A 16,369-nucleotide genomic window follows, 5' to 3' on the forward strand; every position below is an offset into this window, starting at 1 on the left:
CTATACCACAGAGCTTGTAAACTCTATTTAGAGAAATTGAAAAAGAGTCATAAAACTTTTGGGGAGAAGGAAATAGAAAATAGTATGTTTTGTGAATTAGTTCTAAGTAAAGAACAGATATATAGTTGATTAACATTGCAAGTGATAACTGACATTGCCAATGTACTCTTCCTTCCCTGTCCCCTTCTTTATTTCTTTGTTTTTCCAATCTATTTTTGCCCTGTCACCCATAGAAGAGGCAATAGGGAGACAATCTAAACTTTTCCTCCAAGCAGCACAATTTTAAGAACAGGAATCAGAATAAATATTTCTAATCTAAACAAAACACAAGTTTGGTTTCTTAGTATTGATTAACATGTCTTCTCTTATTTAATTCTCAAAACAACCTCATGAGGCAGTGAATGGTAACAGGTGTTCTGTAAGGCAAGAATCGTAGAAGCATACATCATTTTCATAGATACTACAGTCTCCCCACAAGAAGCTGTGCTCTTCTTGGTGCTGAATTGGCTTAGGAACCAAGAAAGCTTGGTGCTCATCAACATTCTCCTAAATAGAAACAGAAATATTCTTAGTGCACTTACTTCTAGGATAGTATTGTAAATCTGAAGAATAAAAAAGACAGTGGTTTAGCAATTGACTTTTTTATCCACTCTGAGAGGACCCTACCTGCATGGAGAGTGACACCTGTATCTGGGCCCTTCTTAGGAAGGCCAAAGCCAGCAAAAAGCCATACATCCTCTTTCACTGGGCTTTTACTTCATTACACATTTATTTCTTGATTAAGTAAACTGGGAATTCATAGACCATAGTGTGCATGGTGGTGGGGTGTCTCCTCTCACAAATGAGGAAACTGAGTCTTAGAAAGATTTGAGCTCATTCCCAAAGTCACTTAACTAGTATGTGGCAGAACAGAGATATGGACCCAGAACCATCAGATTTCAGAACTGTGGACTTCTATATCCCACGGTGTCCAGAAATCTTGGTTGACCACCCAAAATGCTTTTCCATTTCCCTTCTCTCTAGTCACCCTCTGGTCAGGCATGGCCATGTGACAATTCTGGCCAGAGATTTAAGTCTGCTACAGGATTCTTGGAAACATGTTTGCTTTCCTGATAGGGATAATCCTCCCTGTCCCTTTTTTCATCAATGTAATGATGAGAACTGAAATAGCCATTATGTAACCATCAGGAAAAGCCAAAATAATTGAAGTACCTTTAGTGCTGGTGGAGTTCAACTGTTGAACTAGCAGTGCGCCTGCATTTCTCTTTGAAAATAATGAGTTTAAATCACAGTAACCAGGTTTCTAACTACTACTAATTGATAAACTCATGTAATGCCTTTTGCTGTGATTATTTTGCCTTATTAATTTTATAGTCTTAATTTTCTTGTGTTTTTGTCTAAAACTACTTCATTCATTCTTTACTTTTAGTATTTCTGAGCAAATTTAATCTAGGTGTGATCCATGTAAGAAATGTTGTTGGACTTTGTTTTTAACTAAACCTGAGATTTTATATCTTAATTTTAAATCTGACAAAAGTTTAACAGTAAGTCTATTTCAACATCCTATAAGAAGAGACTAGTGTATGTCACATGTAAGCCACATATTGAATATAAAACAATCTAAACATGTTTCATAAGAGAAAATCAGTAGCATAGTGATTCATGGGAAACCAGTTACCTATTAATTTTTTTCCTGGTCCAAATCCTTTGTAAACATGCAGATGACCATGACAGACCAAAGTTGTTGGCTTCATCGGGAAGTTGATAATATTAAGCTGAATGATGTGATTTAAAGGGGCTACTAACCTCCATTGGCAACTATGGCACAGATGAAACAAAGTCAGAAATTATTTCTAAACAGAATATATTGTTAGTTATTTTGCTCAGAAATTAATGCATCAATGTTATTGACCCCCAGTAAGCCTTAGTTTTTGTGTCTGTTTCCTTACGGTTGTGAGAGAGAAAGATTTGTACTTTAAATTATATTAAATTTATTACGTAATACCTAATTTGCCAAAATTTGTAAAGTTCACACATTATGGTGAATGGTTGACCAATTGTGGGTATTGTTTTAAATTCTGACTGAAAATTTACAAGATCTGAAGGATGTACATGTGCCAGAATTTGCCCCAAACTCCCATGCATCATTTATTAAGTATCTACTATGTGCCCAAATAGTTTACATACATTATATCAGCCTCCAACATTCTTTGTAGAGATTTGACTTTTCACTTTGCTAGTACATGGTCTATTTTGTTGAGAAAGTACAATTCATAAACAAGAACATTCTTACATTGTTTTGTTTTGTTTCCATATTAAAGGCCATAGATTAGGGGTTACCTAAGAGTGTATTCTTTATGGAAAAGAGGTGAAGAATAATGTTTTAAGTAAATACCAAGTGTTGATGTCAGTCAAGCCATTTTTTCCACACACTTCTTCCATTATAATAATCATTCCTTCCTTACCTCATAGTAGTTCTGTGAGAATTTCTTGGGATCTGCATGATCCCTTCTGGCTTGATCAGAAGAATATCCTCACAAGGGACCAAGTGCTCTCTGTTTGAACTTTGGGAAAGTCTGGTTATTTTACTGTCCTTTGGACCTAGAAGAATAGGAAGCAGAGAAAATGAGAATAAAACCAATGTTTAACAGGTTTCCTATATGCCTTTTCAGATCAAGGTAAACAGCTCTCTTCCCTAATTGTCCTGGGAAAACAAGTAATTATTAGGAGGTGGTTGGTTTCACTGAAAATTTTCTCCATCTTAAATATTCAAAATATTCAAAAGGTACAGGAAACAAGCACATCTCTCAGAATGATCTCTGACATCGCCTAGGGTCTATGGAAGATTACAGGACACAGCTATGGATAATACCTGTTAACTGCCTAATTCCATCTGAAAGCAGTATTCTTAATATATTCTTCCAAGAGAAAACTTTCATGTGATATAAATGCTTTATTACTCATTTAACTTTTTCCAAATATGCAGTATACACAGGTCTAGAAAAATATATTCTCAGCAATGCTTTTAGGTGCCAAGGGGGGAAGCTAGCTTTCAGTTGTCTATATCAAGAAGAAAAAAACCTCACTAATTACATGTTCTAAAGTTCAGACAACTCTGAATTACATCGTTTACACTTACAATGCTAGAATATAATATTTGTGTAGTTTGTTTTCAAAACTTATTCTAATTTTTTATTATATCATTACATAGAAAATTCTAATCAGAGATAATAAATTGTCCACAGCTAATCAACCAGCTAAGATTTAGAAACCAAATCTTCTGAGTCGCAAGAATTACGGAGGCAGAAACCATTCTTTGTGGTATAAAACTGCAGCCACAGACAAAAGTTATCTTGCAACCAACATATCTTAGCCATTTTCAGAAATCATATACAATTCAATCAAGTTCTCTATTGAGCAGTTTCCCTTTTGGACCTGATCAAATCTTAGGTGACTTAAGTAGATTTTCCTTTCAAACATATACTAATTTCCCCACAGAAACATAATTTCTTTCAAAATGCTGTGTAGGTTTTGAAATATTCCTAAATAGAGTAATATTGATTTTTTTAGCCTTTACAAGTTTATAAAATAACCAGACATACCTAGGACTTTCAAGACTATATAGCTTATGCCAAATGCACCTTGAACAAAGGACTGGAATGTCACCCTCACCAGTGGTCCAGGACTCATGAAAGTCATTGAGTAAAGTCTTCTCCCATGTAATCCACCTAGGTTAAAAAGTGAACTCTAGTAAAAAAATAAGAATGACAATTTTACAGCAGTTTCTATATTTTAGGCAGAGCAATTAATTTAACCCACGAGGTAGGAATCGATTCCATTTTGTAAAACGAGGAAACAGGATTCCAGAACACAAGTGACTCACTCAGCATCACAAACTAGTGGGGTAGGAAGTTAGGATCTTCAACTGGGGTCCATGTATTTAATATCCATCATTATCTACTTGTTGCAGTGCTTCCTGAAGGACAGTAGGTAGCAAATTATTTTATCTCTAAAATGACTGATATGACCAATTTCTCCTAGAAAAGTAACCTACTTATTAAAAATACCTCACCATGAAGATCTACGATGGAAAACATTTTCTACTTGAAAATGTATTATTTCCCTATAGTCAGTCTTTTATTGATTGCTTTGAGAACCTAAGTCAAAGATAGAAGGGAAAATTATAATCATAATTCTGAAATGATTCAGAGGGCTGATTAAGCATGTGTGGAAAGAACCTGTGAGTTTCTTAGGATCAAACTCTTCTACATTAAGAATAATTCAATATCATTTTGTAATATTTATTTAAATTCACCTGCTCAGAAAGATATCTGCTGATTGTACTACATACAACTATGTGGCACCTACATCCCAGATACTTCTTTTCTCCTTTCCCACTTTATTTTTTCTTCCTTAGTTCTTCCATCTAAGATGCCTTATATTTTATCTTATTATGTGTTTTCTCCCTGCTAGAATATAAGCTTGATAGGGGCAGAAAATTTTATTTTTTTCACTACTGAATCATCAGAACCAAGATGACTCAGTCCCTGGCTAATAGTAGGTGCTTCACAAATACTTGTAGGATAAAAGGAAGGAGGGGATAAGAGCCAAGAAAGAGAAAAGAAGAAAAACATTCATTGGCATTTTAAAATATACAATGGTGAAATGCTATTTGAAGAATGACCTAATATTTCTTTGTAGCAAATAGAAGTGAATGTAACTTTTAAATGAATTGCTACCTTTAACAGGGAGAAACAGCATTTTACAGTAAAGAATGCTATATAATTTAAGTAAAGAATAATATTTCCATTACAGGCTTGCTATTCTCCTAGATGTAATCTGAAGGGACAGAACAATTCCACAAAGTTCAAGCTGACAATTTCAAAAATTAAAGAAATGCTAGGTTGGAAAATTATAGGGATTCCTCAGGTAATCTACAATGAAGTCAAGCATGGTTTTCAATAGGCAATAATGATAAAGGCAAGTTTCCCCAGAAAATGTGTCTCTCTGTATAAGAATATAGTATATTATAGAAATAGTGCTATCAATTCGGAAGAAAAAGACTTTTTAAAAAGAAAGCGGCTATAGAGTCACTTTACCATATGAGAAAATATATTTCAGCATGATTTTGAAAGTTTTTTTTTAAATTAAACATTCTGACCTCAGAATGGGGAATAAATTTTTAAGCATGAAAGTAATGAGATAAAAACCAAAGATCAAAGACATGTATGGATAAACAACTAAATTTAAAAAAATTTACATTAACATAATAAATAATACAAAAGCAAATGGCAATACTAAGAATAAGCATTAAGAATAAATTATGACAAAGGAAAGCATTAAGAATAAACTTATGACAACATTAAGAATAAGCATTAAGAATAGATGTGACCAAGGAAAAATATCTTTTATATAAAGTTTATAAAGCAATAAAAAGAATAATACTGAAATTTTAAAAATGTACAAAAGACAATGGCAATTAATTTTTAAACAAACAAGCTGGGTCCAGTAGCACGTGCCAGGTATTTGGGAGGCTGAACTAGGAAGATCTTTTGAGCCCAGGAGTTCGAGGTCAGCCTGGGCAAAATAGGGAGACATAGTCTTAAAACAAAGAAAAATAAAAGCAAAAAAGAAATTATCTCCCTTAATGATTATTTTTAAAGGACAATTGCCCATTAAATTGACATATTAGGTTCTGGGCATGGTGAAAGAAGATCCTAGGCACTGCTAATGACCGTGAAAATTAAGTTAGCCTTTCTGAAGAGTAATTTAACAAATCTTCATGAAAAAAACAAACTCAGCAAAAATTCATGAAAAAGAAAACGTTTCGAGCCCTAGGTGTTGACCTCATTGGAAGTATACAGAAGGGAACAGAGAGCAAGGTCTCTGCTCTCACGAAGCTTTCATTTTAGTCAGGTAAATGAAGATGGTTTCATAGAGAGATCAAAGATGAAATGAAAGCCAACGTAACAGACAATGACTGTGGGAAGGAATGGATGATGCTACTTTAGACTGAGAGGCCCTCTTTGAGGAGGTGACTATTCTCTTGTTCACTTATTTATGAAGTGTCTTCTACATGTCGGGCACTGTTCTAGGCACTGAGGCTTCTTGATCCAAACAGGCAAAAATTCCAGCTCTCATGAAACTCATACTCAATCGGGAAGACACAGATAAGCCATAATCATGAAAAAAATTATACTGTGTTAGATTCTAATCTTTTAACTCCGGACTTCAAACTTTTTGGTACCAGGGACCAGGTTCGTGGGAGACATTTTTTTCCACAAACAGTGGGAGGGATGGTTTTGGGATAAAACTGTTCCATCTCAGATCATTGGACATTAGATTCTCATAAGGAGCAGGCATCCTAGATCCTTTGCATGTGCAGTTCACATTCCTATGAGAATCTAATGCTGCCATTGATCTAACAGGAGGCGGAGCTCAGGTGGTAATGCTTGCCCGTTGTTCACCTCCTGCTGTGTGGCCCAGTTCCTAACAGGCCACGAGTTGGTACTGGTCTGCGGCCTGGGGGTTGGAGGGTTGGAGACCCTTGTGTCAGAAGATAATAAGTGCTCTAAGAAAAGGGAACTGAGAAGTCTGGAGGCAGGGGCGTGATGCAACTTACATCAGTCAAGGTTGGTCTCATTCAGAAGGTGACCTTCCATCAAGAATTGAAGGACATGAGGCACAAGGATGAGGAGGAGCTCTTTAAAGTGCTGGGAATAGACAGACAATGGTCCCAAGGTGAGAATGAGAGGTATTGGGAACCCATGAGCTGACGGAGAGGGAGTCTTCCAGGGAGTGTGAATTTTATTCTCACCGCAAGAAGCCCTGGAACTGTTCTAATCTAGGGGGAGGGAGGAGGTGATCTGATTCTAGGGGGAAAATGTGCCAAGCAGATAGGCTAATTAATTGTGTCACTGTAGTCTAAATTAGATTGTACTTATAAAGAAAGATTCTTTAAGCAAACATTTTTGCTTTCTAACCCAGTGATTTAATCTCTCAGAGTTTGTCCTAAGAAAACAATCCCACCCTCGCAGCAGTTTCCCCGGCCTCTACACACTTTGGAATCAAGCACAAATAGATGCCACACACATGGTCAATGACATACACAAATTTATTTTCTTTCCAGATTTCCCCATTAACCAAATTATTTCAATCACCTCCCACTTCCCTCCTTACTGCGAGCCAAAAAGCTTTCATTCCATGTGTGCAAACAGGAGGAGGCAAGTTTGTTTCGTTGAACAAAAACAGGTTTCTCTGTGCATGAAATGAAAAATGAGTGCTGGCATGTTTTCAGCAGATCTTTTCAATCCTGCCACTTTAAAAGCCTTTAATGTATTTTTGCTTTATTTTTTCATTCACCTTCCTCTCCTGCTCTATTTTTAACCATCTTCTGACTTGCTCTTTTACAATATATATTCTTCCAGCATTCTGGCATGGTTCCACTATGTTTGAAGAAGTTGAGCCCTCTTGCCTTTTTTCCTCCTCCCTACACACACACACACACACACACACACACACACTCTCAACCTCAAGCATATTTGCTATCTCAATTCAAAGTACTTGAAAATGTTAAGGGTTTTTTGTTTGTTTGTTTGTTTGTTTCCTAATTCTGTGAAGAAAGCCAGTGGTAGCTTGATGGGGATGGCATTGAATATACAAATTACTTTGGGCAGTATGGCCATTTTCATGATATTGATTTTTCCCATCCATGAGCATGGAAGTTTTTCCACTCGTTTGTGTCCTCTCTTATTTCCTTGAGCAGTGGTTTGTAGTTCTTCTTGAAGAGGTCCTTCACATCCATTGTAAGTTGTATTCCTAGGTATTTTATTATCTTTATAGCAGTTGTGAATGAGAGTTCACTCATGATTTGGCTGTTTGTCTGTCATTGGTGTATAGAAATGCTTTCGAAAAATGAGCCTGTATAGCCAAGACAATCCTAAGCAAAAAGAACAAAGCTGGAGGCATCACACTACCTGATTTCAAACTGTACTGCAAGGCTACAGTAACCAAAACAGCATGGTACTGGTACCAAAACAGATACATAGATCAATGGACCAGAACAGAGGCCTCAGAAATAATGACACACATCTACAACCATCTGATCTTTGACAACTCTGACAAAAACAAGCAATGAGGAAAGGATTCCTTACAAAATAAATGGCTTTGGGAAAACTGGCTAGCCATATGCAGAAAACTGAAACTGAACCCCTTCCTTATGCCTTATACAAAAATTAACTCAAGATGGATGAAAGACTTAAACATAAGACCTAAAACCACAAAAACCCTAGAAGAAAACCTAGGCAATACCATTCAGGACATAGGCATGGGCAAAGACTTAATGACTAAAACACCAAAAGCAATGGCAACAAAAGTCAAAATTGACAAATAGGATCTAATTAAACTAAAGAGCTTCTGCCCAGCAAAAGAAACTATCATCAGAGTGAACAGGCAACCTACAGAATGGGAGAAAATTTTTGCAATCTATCCATCTGACAAAGGGATAATATCCAGAATCTATAAGGACTTTAAACAAATTTACAAGAAAAAAACAAACAATCCCATCAAAAAGTGGGCAAAGGATATGAACAGATACTTCTCAAAAGAAGACATTTATGTGGCCAACAAATATATGAAAAAAAGCTCATCATCACTAGTCATTAGAGAAATGCAAATCAAAACCACAATGAGATACCATCTCATGCCAGATAGAATGGGGATTATTAAAAAATCAGGAAACAACAGATGCTAGAGAGGATGTGGAGAAATAGAAATGCTTTTACACTGTTGGTAGGACTGTAAATTAGTTCAACCATTGTGAAAGACAGTGTGGCAATTCCTCAAGGATCTAGAACCAGAAATACCTTTTGACCCAGCGATCCTATTACTGGGTATATACCCAAAGGATTATAAATCATGCTACTATAAAGACACATGCACACGCATGTTTATTGCAGCACTGTTCACAATAGCAAAGACTTGGAACCAACCCAAATGCCCATCAATCATACACTGGATAAAGAAAATGTGGCACATATACACCATGTTATACTATACAGCCATAAAAATGGATGAGTTTATGTTCTTTACAGGGACATGGATGAAGCTGGAAACTTTCATTCTTAGCAAACTAACACAAGAACAGAAAACCAAACACTGCATGTTCTCACTCATAAGTGGGAGTTGAACAACGAGAACACATGGACACAGGGAGGGGAACATCACACACCAGGGCCTGTCTGGGGGTTGGGGGGTAGGAGAGGAATAGCATTAGGAGAAATACCTAATGTAGATGACGGGTTTATGGGTGCAGCAAACCACCATGGCATGTGTACACCTTTGTAACAAACCTGCATGTTCTGCACATGTCACCCAGAACTTAAAGTATAATAATAATAACAATAATAATAATAATAATGAAAATGTCAAGGGTGTTTGCAAGGGGAAAAGCATTCCTATTACATTCCTGTTACATGGATCAACATTTTGGTAGCATTATTACCAAGTCAGACTCATTCCTGATAATAAGCTGCCTACATGGACAAGACTCCTAACACAAAGTTTATATGCCAGGAAGGATTACCTGCCATCTTTCTCTTACTGTGTCTTTCTTCATAAATAATTAGAACTGAGTCTTGACACACAGGAGACCCCAGGAGTGACAGATACTCAACAGTAAATTTTGCCATACTGCTTGGTGAAACTCTGAGCACCCAAGAACATTCCAGTCTTCCTCTATAATCCAGTGGATATCGTGGAGTGGGATAAAAGCCTCTGGGCTTTTCTAGCTCTGCTTCAGAGCAACAGCCTGCAATTCAGAACACACAGACACCAGGGACCAACATAAACAAAGCAAAGAAGAACCAGGTTCTATCACAAGACTGAAAAACCTCGGCTTGAAAGAAGAAAATTAAGACTTTGTTATTGTCAGTTACAAATTATTATGTTAAAAAACCATTCCATTTAATGTGTCTCATTTTCTTGAAATATTATACAGGTAGAATTTAAATCACAATTATTTTGAATCAATTTTAAATGCATTTTTAAAGTTTCTTAGAAAATAGACAGTAGGTTGCATTCTCTATTCCCAGCAGGATTTCATTTTTTTCCTTCTTTGAGATGCAGCTGAAGACCTGTTCCTAAAAACTTCACTAAATTAGCTGAATTTACTGGGACAAATGATTACATTCATTTGAGCTTGTGACTGAGGTCATGAAAAACATAATTTGCTGGATATACTGAGATGTCTCACTTCTTCAGCTTGCTAAGTCCAAGGGCACCCTTGGAACTTTGGGATACCTTCTGCAGTTTGGATGTCAGTTTTTCCCTGGCCCACTGACTCGGCAATCAGCTTCTCTTATGTCCTCATCAGGGCTTCATCCTTAACTCTCTCTTCTTCCCTTATGTCTATTCCTTTGACAAAAACTTTCTGAGCAATTAAAAAATGAAATATTCTATGTTCATATTTGAATGTATGCGTTAGTGAATACACAATTATACATACTCTGCCCTAGAGAAATTAATACTGTTACTGAGGAGGAGGTACGTAAACATGCTTTTATTAACAGTAGAGGTAGGTGAAAAGTGGAATAAGGGAAATGAAGTGCTACAGAAATTTAGGATTCTACTCCATTGTTTGGTTCTCTGTCATTTCTTTGTTAGTCCTCTTTTTGTTTATCTGTATGGCTACAAGAATCTAATCAGATATTTACCATTTTGATTTAATAGTAAACTAAATGATCTTTCAGTCTATAATCTTTCCTCCCTATTCTCTACCATCTGGGAATGGTGTATAAAATAAAAATAAATCAAATTGGTTTCCTGCTGAAAGCAACTAAAGTAGTTCAGCTTGCAAGATCTTTCAGAGTCTGGCCTCAACCTGTCTTTCTAATCTTTTTAGTTTTTCTCCCTCTCTATATGAATCCTCTGTGAAAAGTCTGACTGGAAATCACATAGAGCCATGAATTACCAATCAGTCAAGACTTTATATAAATGGGATTAACAACTGAAAGAAACTATTGCTAAGATTCATTAACTCCCTAGTGTAAAAAGTAAGTGGCAGGAGTGGGTGGGTGTTAAATATGGCATGGTCCTAAGATTTTGTCTCTGAAAATAATCATAGAATAAAACAAAGCAACACCTTTCTGTATGTAAAACTTTCAAAGTTAGTCGGCATGCATAACTGTTTCTGAACATATTTAAAAGAGAAACATTTTCTTTACATTTTAAGATTGTTCATTTTCTAATGACCTGAATAAGGTCATTCAAAAAATACTTTAGATGGCACTGTCACCACCATTTATGGACCATTATCTCGGGTCAGGTCCTCCCTGTTTTAAGTGCCTTACATGGATTAACCTATTTAGGCACTCACTGAACTCATTCAACTCAGTCCATTGAAATCAATAGTTTATAGGATCTTGGACCCAAGTCTGCTCTCTGTCTCAATCCCAAGTCCAGATTTACTTTTAACCTAACTGTAGGTTAAAATTCCCAGCTTTGACTCTTTGACTCATGTTGCCAGACAAATGGTCCTGGGTCCACTCCTCATTCCTGGAAGATTTTAGCAGTCATTTTCTCCAACACTTTTCCTGTCATAGTTCTGATTTCAATCACTATATACATGATGATTCCAGCACTGAAGTTTCCCAGCTCCTCAACTTTCCTGCAATGATCTTGTCTTCCACCTGACCTCAGCCACTTATCCTTATGGTCAGCCCCTAGACACTTGATCAATAGCAGTAACTCCAAGCCTTCTGTAATCTCAGTTTCAGGAACCATTTTCTCCAACCATGACCTTCCATCTTTTCAGTCTCCCTTAATACTCCTTCCACCTTTTGGGACTCATAATTTACGTGTCCTACCACCTTATTTTTGTCCCAAACAAATCTCTCATCCGTATTTCACTCCTTACCCATCCTAAATTCCAATGATCCATCATTTTAACCACTTATTCACATACACTCTGAATTCCTTTACACCCTTCACATACTTGGGAACACTCTACTTTGATTAAATCTATACTCTACCTACTCTGCATCTACCTCAGTGTATCCAGAGGAAAACATACAACTAAGCTAAATGGGGGCATTTTGCTCTCTCAAATTATGATCGCTCATCTCAGGGGGGCTTTATGCTATCCAGCAGTCCTACTATGTCTTTCTATTCACTATGCTATTTTCTAGAGAGATATTTCATCCTTTTTTCTCTTAAAATATCAAACTTTCTTGAACAACCCCTTCTTTTTGTTCGCCTGCTGAGAAAAAGAAGCAATCGGAAGAGAAATACCGCAAGCTTCTATCTCCATCTATACCCATACACCTCATACCTGCACTGATGCCTCAAGATCCTGCCTTCCATCCATTAACTATAGATGATGTGTATTTTGCTCCTATCTAAGACCATTCCCTCCTTTTGGTCACTAGATCTCATCCTCTTTCTTCTACTCAAAGTCTTCACTCTTGCAGTTCTACCTTCTAGATCTTACATTTTCTTTGAACTCTTCCTAGTTGTTTACCGGGGTTGAATGTATTGGGGAAGGGGAAGATGTGGGCAACAAAAGAAAGACTACCACTTGGAAACCAAGAGTGATAAGAAAATAGAACTTCTATCTTCCTACAAATCTATTTGAGATTTCGAATCCTCCAGTTGCTGTTAGTTTTGACTAAAAATCAAAATCCTATTTTATCAAACAGACAGTGACAGCTGTGGAAGAATGAAGAGAAATACTAATGCTGATGCTGGTCTTGGTCATCTCATACCCAGAGTCTTTACCTAGCAAGATACTTGCATATAGAAGGACTTTTGTTCAGATTCAGAGCTTAAAATAATTCTATGTAATTCTCCAATATTCAAGCACTTGTTCACAACCACAAAATTTTTTTTTTAAAAAAATCTGCAACAGGTCTAGCTTTGGGGTAGAAATGATCTCCAGCAATCATAATAACAACTCTCCCCACTTTCAGCTAAAGCTACCAACCAGAAGGAAAACACAGAGGTCACAGTGTTCCACAGAAAATTTAGCAAAGCTAGACAGACAATGCAATGGGACAATGTGAACATTTATTACCTGTCCAAGATGCACTGCCTGGTGAAGGTGTGGGTGGTAGCAATTGTTGTTTTAAGGTTTTGCATGTATTATTTGTCTGAAGTGAAGCAGGACCTGTATTTGGGGAGAACATGTTAAAAATAAAGATGAAAGCCTGAGGACAAAATATAGTCGGCACCAAAGCAGCCACTATCAAAAAAGAAACAAATCCAGGATTAAAGCAGCCTCAGAAAAAGTCAGTTTTACTCTAACTCTACACATGGGAGAACTTATTTTGCAGAATCTTGCGCTTTAGTGTGTTTAGTAACTAAATGAAATTCTACTCTATGGTTTTCTCTTTCACGCTAATTTATACTACACTCACTGTTCCCAAACCCACTCTAAAGAAAGAGGTATTGTTTCAATAACATCTGAAAACAATTTACCATTGATTTTTGATTGGATCCAGTCCAAGAAGACCATCACTCTGGCAAATATACCCGGCTTCCATGGCTGGACACAGCCAGCTCCCCAGCTGACAATGCCATAGAGGACAAAGGGACCATTTTCATGTCTACATACTAGTGGCCCACCAGAGTCTCCCTGAAACACCAAGAAAACATGTTCTAGAAAACTGCTTTAATCCGAAGCTCCTGCTTTCAATTTTTAGAACAAGAATGGCCAATAATGTATTTGTAATGTGTTTAATAAGATTTGTTCTTTGTCAATGTCCATTTTTACATACTATATATTCACTGTTTTGCAAAAGGAAACAAAATTTATGAACAATCAGATGGTAATTTGATTCCAGGGTGAAGAGAAATCTTCGTTCACACAATCAGAAAACAATTACTAAGTCTTCCCAGCTCCACTGGAGGGACATAGTCTTTAAATGATATCAATTAGTAAAACTGTAATATTTAAGATTTCAAGCATCTTTTAAAAATAAAAATTTCATTAGAAAACTGTACTGTGGCTCAAATGGATCCATCATAAGAAATGCGCTGCCTGTTTTGTTTTCTTCTTTTTTTAAAAAAAAGGAAATTGGGTTAGGGTCATTGGGTGGTTACCTCTACATGTAGCGTTTTCCCTATCACTGGTCACTCTTGACACAATCTATTCAGATCAAAGAGTAGAGTTACGACATACACAGAGAAACTACGGTGTTGGTGGTGAGGTGAAGAAAAGTGAAAGTCTGACTTAAATCTATTAAAATGTATTCATTCTAATTCTAGTATTCCAATTTTATTTTGGCTTATCTGCAGGTACCAAAATTACACAATTTCAAAGATTTAAAGGGTCAAACTAATTTAACTTACTTAGATATTACATGTGAAAAGTTACAATTAGAGAAATAAGTGACCTGTCCCATTTCACACATATAGGTAGTAGCAGCAGTAAAATCTGAGCCCATGTCACCTGCCAAAGTTCCGTGCTCTTTCCCTTCCACCAAATTGATAAATATTCATTAATGGAACTACCTTAAACTGCTCTAGTAATCGGGCTTACAGAATTACTGAATTCAAGGAAAGACACATGGAAATTTAACTTATAGTTAATTTTGTTCACTCTATTAGATAAGGCTACTTAGGTCATGATTAAACACATTTCAAAAGGCAAAAATACTACCCACAAGCACTAAGAAGCTCACGTAGATGGAAGCGTCTCTCTTTAACATTCCTCCCAATATTTGCATTGTTTAAATTGATAAATTATAAGCAGAAAGAGATTTTGAAGAAAATCAACAGTGGTATTGTTATTAAGGGAACCAAAATATGTACATCACACACATTTATCTATTAATTAGCACTAACTTCTTCTACATGTCTCTTGAGGTGCAATGTGAAAATCAATGGCAGTGCCCAATATATGCCCTGGTTTATGTCTCTTTCTATTTACAACATGTGCCCCATTTGAGGGTAAGCACTGCCTCTGATTCAACTTTGTATCCTAGGAAACCTACCACAATACTCAGCACATAATACACGCTAAACAAACATTTGATTAATTTACAGTGAAATTTTATAAACTAGTTGTATCAAAGCAAGCCTTAATACATAGGATTTTCATCTTTTTAGGGTAGGCTTTCCAATTTTTAATCAAGTCTTTTGCAGGAAGTGGATGGACACAAATGTATTTAGGACCAAATCATTTATTTGTCTTCTTGTTAGATAAATTGTGCACATATTTGATGGTACATAAATTGATGGTACATATTTGAAATATCTATTTTACATAAAGAATTTAACAGAAGAAACCTTAACTTGGGAAAAAAGAGATACAGTCACTCATCTGTAATGTAGAACAATTAACCTTTCCTCTGGGCCTAATTTTTTCACGTAACAATTATACTTAAGACCCTTTTCCAGTTGGACAATGGTCTGATGTATCCAGTCAAGCGTTTTATTTTAAATCATTGATTTTTTTTCAGTACCAACGCATAGCCAATACATAATTTTTCAGGCAATCACAAACATTCCACGATACAGGGAACCTGTCCAATTTATCTATTTTTGCCAGTGCCTATCATATGGTCTAGTCCATAGTAAATATTCAGCAAACAAGTGAATTTTTTTTTTTTTTTTTTTTTTTTGGTGAGACAGAGTTTTGCTCTGTTGCCCAGACTGGAGTGCAGTAGTGCAGTCTCGGCTCACTGCAAGCTCCGCCTCCTGGGTTCAAGTGATTTTCCTGACTCAACCTCCCAAATAGCTGGGACTACAGGCACGCGCCCTCAAGCCCGGCTAATTTTTTGTATTTTTAGTAGAGACAGGGTTTCACCATGTTGGCCAGGATGGTCTCGATCTCCTGACCTCGTGATCCACCTGCCTCGGCCTCCCAGAGTGCTGAGGTTACAGGCGTGAACCACCGTGCCTAGCCACAAATGAATTTTTTTTATTAAAAAATTATTCAGTGCCTACTGTGAGTCAGACATACTGAGTAAAACAGAGTATAAACAAATAAGATGCTAACAGTAGCTACAAAAGAAATACTCAGAGTGAATGGTAGAGAATAAAGGTAGGTATATGTGTGCTTACATGTACTTGTATGTGTATGCAGTTTCAATAACATTTGAGCTGATACATAAAGGATGAGAAGGAGCCAGCTTTCCAAAAACCTGGAGGAACAACATTTTATGCAAAAGACACATCTGGGCTAAGGCTTTAAGGCAAGACATGGCCAGTTGGAAGGTTAGAAGGCAATCAATGTGGCTGAGGACATACATTATTCTGTGAAGACAGATCTGTACTTTGTAGAGGAAAATAAGTTAGAAAAAGTACCAATGACATTCTTCACAGAAATAGAAAAAATAATCATAAAATGTATGTGGAACCACAAAAGACT

The 16,369-nt window shown here is 36.5% G+C and overlaps 1 protein-coding gene across 1 annotated transcript in view; it reads right to left on the bottom strand.

Annotated features, from left to right (window-relative positions):
- Positions 1-16,369, bottom strand: part of OVCH1 (ovochymase 1) — a 93,747-nt gene that overhangs the window by 37,776 nt on the left and 39,602 nt on the right. Inside the window, exons 20-25 of the mRNA XM_025403129.1 lie at positions 13,474-13,630; positions 13,070-13,162; positions 9,584-9,808; positions 3,603-3,728; positions 2,466-2,601; positions 1,679-1,818 (exon numbers count right to left, since the gene is read on the bottom strand). Coding sequence (XP_025258914.1) covers positions 1,679-1,818; positions 2,466-2,601; positions 3,603-3,728; positions 9,584-9,808; positions 13,070-13,162; positions 13,474-13,630 — 877 coding nt within the window. The remainder of the gene's footprint in view (positions 1-1,678; positions 1,819-2,465; positions 2,602-3,602; positions 3,729-9,583; positions 9,809-13,069; positions 13,163-13,473; positions 13,631-16,369) is intronic.

This window comes from Theropithecus gelada, chromosome 11 (assembly GCF_003255815.1).
Source record: "Theropithecus gelada isolate Dixy chromosome 11, Tgel_1.0, whole genome shotgun sequence".
Classification (NCBI taxonomy): domain Eukaryota; kingdom Metazoa; phylum Chordata; class Mammalia; order Primates; family Cercopithecidae; genus Theropithecus; species Theropithecus gelada.